Below are 6,115 nucleotides of genomic sequence, written 5' to 3' on the forward strand. Positions count from 1 at the left end.
TATTAGAAGGCTACTAGAAGGCTACTAGAAGGTTACCAGAAGGCTACCTAGATATCATCGTCTGGATGTCACGTACAGTGAGGTCTCCTTAATTACTCCGTACTCGGCCGAGCCTTAACCACTAATGACGCAATGCACAAAACTTATGGGTACCTTAGGTACTTATATCTAGGTACCTATGTACAATGTACACTGGACCAAATACCCCGACATATAGCCGTCCCAAGACCCAAGACCCGCCCATTTAATTACGCGACATTTTGACGCGAGGTCCAGGGTTTCGACGCGACTCAACTCTCCCCCCCCCCGTGTCTGTCACGTCCGTTCACCGAATATCGGGGACATAATTACCAGCTACCCTCCCGTCCTAGTCCCCCTTTCACTTCTCCCCATTCTCTCTATATTCCTGTCCCTGCTCCCATACCTTAATACCTTCTTCATCTTTTACCTTTTACACGACTAGCTGGGAGCATCTACCTCTGTGTGGTTATTGCAGTACCCCTACCCTGTGTTTGTCCTCCTTTGTTGCTGTGTCTTTTGGTCCTTCGTTCGTTGGTGTTGGTCATTCTCCTCAGAACTCAGCATGGCTGAACATCGATCTCCTTCGGTACGGACACCGGGGCCTGCCAAAACCCCTTCGGGCAGCACCCAACGATCCATCACCAGCTTCTTTTCAAAACCTGCTTCCTCCTCTTCCGCTAAACCCAAACCACCTCCTTCCGCGTCCACCACCACCACCACCGCTGCCACTCCTACTCCCGCTCCTCGTAGCGGTCCACGAGCTCGAGGCCTCAAAGACTCGACCACCACATTCAATTCGAAAACCAATGCGCGTGCCATGAACCGACGATCGTCCACTTTGACCCCCGTCCCGAGTAGCGACGTACTCGAACCCCCCAGCAGCTCCCAGGAGAACATGGATCTGGACGGCGTCAACGTCAAGGTAGAGAACGGCCACGACATGCCCCCGCCCCTTACGCCTGCTGAACTGCCTCCCCGCCAGACTGCTGCTGCTGCTGCTGGACTTGGAGCTGCCTCTGCCTTGCCTAGCAGCCCTTCTCGGAAGGTATGTGGTTTCTCTGTGTCTTCCCCCTCTCTTTCCTTTTTCTTTCCTTCTCTTGATCCACCACGGATGCCAACTTCCATCTCCAACAGACTAAAAAGGCAATCAACTATGCCGAATCTTCCGACGACGACGAAGATCCTTTCGAAGCCCTCGAATCCTCTCGCAACCGTCGACGCGGGAGGTCCCGCATCATCGTACCAGATGACGAAGACGACGATGTCTATGATGCTGCCGCTGAGCCGGTAGACGAAGATGAGGGTACGATATGTTCCTCTTATTCGCCAATGGGGGCCAAGTAGTCGGTAGAGATACAGTGTGCACTCTTGCTAACACGAACGACGCAGACGTGGCAGAATTCGTCGTGTCGGACGAGTCAGATGACGAAGCCTCTTCAAGGAAGCGGAAACGTCCCGCCAAGAAGACGGCCGCCCCACGAAAGAGAGTTGCCTCGAGCGCTCTTGACGTCCCAACCCCCGTCCGCATGGTCGATGATCTCGAGGGCCAAGATGGGGACGACGAAGAGTTGCCTCCCCCATCCACTGCTCAGCAATGGCGCTTTGATCCCAATGCCCCTCCCTCGCTCACGACCAGGGCCCTCCGTCCGCCTCCCCTCCGCACCACTTCATCGTCCTCCACGGGAAAGCAGAAGGCTCACACTTCAGAGCCTCAAGAACGCTATCCCTGGTTGGCCAACATCACCGACATCAACCGAAACCCTCCCGGCCACCCCGACTACGACCCCGGCACCATCTACGTCCCCCCGGCCCAGTGGAACAAGTTCTCCCCCTTCGAGAAGCAGTACTGGGCGATCAAACAGAAGCTCTGGGATACCGTCGTCTTCTTCAAGAAGGGCAAATTCTACGAGCTGTACGAGAACGACGCCACCATCGGCCATCAGCTCTTCGACCTGAAGATGACCGACCGCGTCAACATGCGCATGGTGGGCGTCCCCGAGAGCTCGCTAGACATCTGGGTCAATCAGTTCATTGCCAAGGGCTACAAGGTCGCCCGCGTCGACCAGATGGAGTCCGCCCTCGGCAAAGAGATGCGGGAGCGCGGCGGCGACGATGCCGCCAAGAACAAAAAGGCCGACAAGGTCATTCGCCGCGAGCTCGCCTGCATCCTCACCGCCGGCACCTTGGTCGACGGCAGCATGCTTCAAGACGACCTCGCCACCTACTGTGCCGCCATCAAAGAGTCCGTGATCGGCGGCGTCCCGCACATCGGCATTGCCTTTGTCGACTGCGCCACCGGCCAGTTTTACCTCACCCAGTTCGACGACGACGTCGAGCTCACCAAATTCGAGACCTTTGTCGCCCAGACCTGCCCGCGGGAGCTGCTCCTGGAAAAGTCGCACATCTCCACCAAGGCCCTTCGCATCCTGAAGAGCAACACGTCGCCCACGACCATCTGGAACTACCTCCGGCCCGGTCTCGAGTTCTGGGATGCCGACACTACCCGCAGGGAACTCGTCAGCGGCGGCTACTTTGCTGCCGCCGTCGAAGGCGAGGAAGGGGAAGGGGAAGGGGAAAAGTGGCCCAAGGCGCTCATCGCAGCCAAGAACAAGGACCTGGTCATGTCGGCCTTGGGCGCCCTCGTCCAGTACCTCAGGAACCTCAAGATCGAACACAGCCTCCTGTCGCAGGGCAATTTCGACCAGTACAGCCCGATCAGGCGCAACGGCACCCTCATTCTCGACGGCCAGACCCTCATCAACCTCGAGATCTTCTCCAACAGCGTCAACGGCGGGCCCGAGGGGACCCTGTTTACGCTGCTGAACCGATGCGTCACGCCGTTTGGGAAGCGCCTGTTCCGCCAGTGGGTGTGCCACCCGCTGTGCGACATCAAGCGGATAGAAGAACGGCTCGACGCCGTCGACATGCTCAACTCGGACCGGAGCGTGCGCGAGCAGTTTTCGTCCCAAATGACCAAGATGCCCGACCTGGAGCGCCTGATATCGAGGATCCACGCCGGCGTCTGCAAGCCCGACGACTTTGTCCGCGTCCTCGAAGGCTTCGAGCAGATCGAGTACACCATGACTCTGCTGGGTGCGTGGGGCGGCGGCCAGGGTCTCGTCGACCGGCTGTTGGCATCCATGCCTGACCTCGACGGACCCCTGACCTACTGGAAAACGGCGTTTGATCGCAGCAAGGCCAAGGGCGACAAGGTGTTCGTCCCCGAGCGCGGCATCGAGGACGATTTCGACGAGAGCCAGGACCGCATCGAGGTCATCAAGCGGGACCTCCACAAACTGCTGGAGAAGAAGAAGGCGGAGCTCAAGTGCAAGACGCTCAAGTTCACCGACAGCGGCAAGGAGATCTACCAGCTGGAGGCGCCCAAGTCGCTCAAGGTGCCGGCCGACTGGCGGCAGATGTCGGCGACGGCGAGCGTCAAGAGGTACTACTTCCGCGCCCTGAGCGACCTCGTGCGCGACCTGCAGGAGGCCGAGGAGACGCATTCCCAGATCATCAAGGAGGTGGCGTCGCGCTTCTTCCGCCGCTTCGACGCCGACTACGAGACGTGGCTGCGGGCCATCCGCATCATCTCCCAGCTCGACTGCCTCGTCGGCTTGGCCAAGGCGTCCTCGTCCCTGGGCGAGCCCAGCTGCCGGCCGCAGTTTGTGGATCAGGAGCGGAGCGTCGTCGAGTTTTCCGAGCTGCGTCACCCCTGCATGCTCAACACCGTGACCGACTTTATCCCCAATGACATTCAGCTCGGTGGCGATTCGGCTCGGATCAACCTGCTCACGGGCGCCAATGCGGCGGGTAAATCGACTATTCTTCGAATGGTGAGTTTTGTGTCTTTTTTTTTTTTTTTTTTTTTCTTCGCCGTTTTCTTTTCCCTCACTAACAAGTGCATCTCAGAGCTGCACTGCGGTCATCATGGCCCAGATCGGATGCCACGTCCCCGCCAGCAGCGCCAGGCTGACCCCGGTGGATCGCATCATGTCCCGCCTGGGAGCCAACGACAACATCTTCGCCTCCCAGTCGACCTTCTTCGTCGAGCTGTCGGAGACGAAGAAGATCCTGTCGGAGGCGACGCCGCGGTCGCTCGTGATCCTCGACGAGCTCGGCCGCGGCACCAGCTCGTACGACGGCGTGGCCGTGGCCCAGGCGGTGCTGCACCACGTGGCCACCCACATCGGCTGCGTCGGCTTCTTCGCCACGCACTACCACTCGCTGGCGACCGAGTTCGAGAACCACCCGGAGATCCGCGCCCGGCGGATGCAGATCCACGTGGACGACGAGGAGCGCAAGATCACGTTCCTGTACAAGCTCGAGGACGGCGTCGCCGAGGGCAGCTTCGGCATGCACTGCGCCGCCATGTGCGGGATTAACGATCGCGTCATCGCGCGCGCCGAGGTCGCGGCTAGGGAGTGGGAGCATACCAGCCGGCTGAAGGAGAGCCTCGACAAGGCCAAGTCTGGGTGTTACATCCCCCTGGGGATCCTGAGCGATGTCGCCGGCATGTTGAGGGGGGATGATCCTGGCGTGGAGGCGGGTGTGGATGTCCTCCTCCGGGCCATTGCGGCCTTGTAATACTGTTTGACCCGGGTGTAACTTTTTCATATACTGGTGGGAGTAAGGGCGGGGGATATGGGGAGTTGTAAGGACGTTCATGTTCGGGTTTTTGTTTTCTTCTGTTATCTTCGTTCAGGGGCGTTTGGGCGTGGTGACTCCGGGGTACGGGGGCCAGGGAGATGGGAAATCCTGTATGTGACTATAAACGACCGGATTAGACGGCACTCTTACGAGAGAGGGCAGAAGAAAAAAAAAAAAACAGCTTGTATTACTACTGCGGCGTAGAAATGATGAGAGAGAGCTCTTGACGACAGAACATGGTGCATGGTGACATGGTCGGTGAAGTTCGGTGAAGTTCGGTGATCGAGTCGGTCACCTGTGCATGTACCTAAGTACCTAGTCATGGATGGGGCAGTGGATTCTGGTTAGTAATCAGTCAGTGAATTTTGACCGAGCTCTTCGCATAAGGTCAATGACAATGACGGCATTGCAACCAACAGACAAGTTCACTGCCTCTTTGCATCTTGACATACTACATCAACCTACCATCGTCTTCCGGCCTTCCAACAAAACATCAATGACCAATTGAACCCGATAGAACCAGCATACCATGGGCTCCTCGTCATCCAAGGCCGCACAGGGAGCAGCGCGTCGGTTCCCGACACGCGCCCCTGGAGCCGCCCTCCCGGCGTCTGCGCGACAGCGTCCACCTCCAGCACCACCAGGAGCAGGCGCTGAGCTGAAAGCTTCAACGTCCAAGACCAAAGGTTCGTCAGCCCCAAGGACTCCTTTCGAGTCCGAATTCTTCTTCCATGCCAAGTAGCGATAGCAAGCGAATCTCTCTCTCCGAAAACTAACGTGCACGGTTTTCCTTCTCATCCAGAGAACAACATCCCCGACGCACCCAGCACAGACATCACAGCCGATTTCTCCCGCCGCCTACGCGAAATGGGCATCGTGAAACCCCAACCTACCTACTCCCCGACCTCCCGCGTGAACCTTCACCCGTCGTCCTCGTCATCGACGTCACAAACAACCCCTCCAGCACCACCAGCACCACCACAACAACAACAACGACAACAACAGGGCCGCGACGACCCCCCGGCCCCCCACATCCTCGATGCACCCACCCGGGGCACCGGCCGCGCCGCGCCGCCGGTGTACCCTTCCCCCTCGAGCAACCCGACCCTGGCGGCGCTGGAAGCGCGGCGGGCGCTGCAGGGGCGGGCGGACGCCGAGTTCGACATGATGGGGCGCAGGGGCAGTCCCGGGCGGGAGTTTCTGGACCTGAATACAATTGTGCAGATGCATTTCCTGCGCGAGAAGGGCGTGCCGGATCGGGAGATTGAGAGGAGGTTTGATCTTAGAGAAGGGGTTGTGGGGAGGTTGGGGCCGAGGGGGGTTACGAGGCCTGTTGTTGCTGGTCAGGGGTAGTGTGGTCTGTCTGTTGGACGACTGGGCAGTGTACAATATCAAATGCATGTACCATAACTACGGCCTGACCCATTTCGATGATCGCTAAATGAAA

At 58.6% G+C, this 6,115-nt stretch overlaps 2 protein-coding genes across 2 annotated transcripts; both read left to right on the plus strand.

Moving 5' to 3' along the window:
• The first annotated feature begins 318 nt into the window (after window positions 1–318).
• On the plus strand, window positions 319–4,899 carry SODALDRAFT_315090 (DNA mismatch repair protein msh6). The gene is made up of 4 exons (XM_028609277.1): window positions 319–1,066; window positions 1,156–1,324; window positions 1,411–3,854; window positions 3,931–4,899. The coding sequence occupies exons 1-4, from the start codon at window positions 584–586 to the stop codon at window positions 4,603–4,605; spliced, it is 3,771 nt and encodes a 1,256-aa protein (XP_028464124.1). The 5' UTR covers window positions 319–583; the 3' UTR covers window positions 4,606–4,899.
• A 187-nt stretch (window positions 4,900–5,086) lies between these two features.
• Window positions 5,087–6,115, plus strand: SODALDRAFT_335420 (hypothetical protein). The gene is made up of 2 exons (XM_028612452.1): window positions 5,087–5,354; window positions 5,471–6,115. Exons 1-2 carry the CDS (start codon window positions 5,198–5,200, stop codon window positions 6,019–6,021), a joined length of 708 nt encoding a protein of 235 aa, XP_028464125.1. The 5' UTR covers window positions 5,087–5,197; the 3' UTR covers window positions 6,022–6,115.

Source organism: Sodiomyces alkalinus (assembly GCF_003711515.1).
Source record: "Sodiomyces alkalinus F11 unplaced genomic scaffold SODALscaffold_9, whole genome shotgun sequence".
NCBI lineage: Eukaryota > Fungi > Ascomycota > Sordariomycetes > Glomerellales > Plectosphaerellaceae > Sodiomyces > Sodiomyces alkalinus.

Bases quoted from the DNA above. Each gene is read 5' to 3' on its own strand.
- SODALDRAFT_315090 (XM_028609277.1), top strand. From the start codon at position 584: ATGGCTGAACATCGATCTCCTTCGGTACGGACACCGGGGCCTGCCAAA. The intron at 1,067-1,155 runs GTATGTGGTTTC...CATCTCCAACAG, and splicing joins CTAGCAGCCCTTCTCGGAAG to ACTAAAAAGGCAATCAACTA. The intron at 1,325-1,410 runs GTACGATATGTT...CGAACGACGCAG, and splicing joins GCCGGTAGACGAAGATGAGG to ACGTGGCAGAATTCGTCGTG.
- SODALDRAFT_335420 (XM_028612452.1), top strand. From the start codon at position 5,198: ATGGGCTCCTCGTCATCCAAGGCCGCACAGGGAGCAGCGCGTCGGTTC. The intron at 5,355-5,470 runs GTTCGTCAGCCC...CTTCTCATCCAG, and splicing joins TTCAACGTCCAAGACCAAAG to AGAACAACATCCCCGACGCA.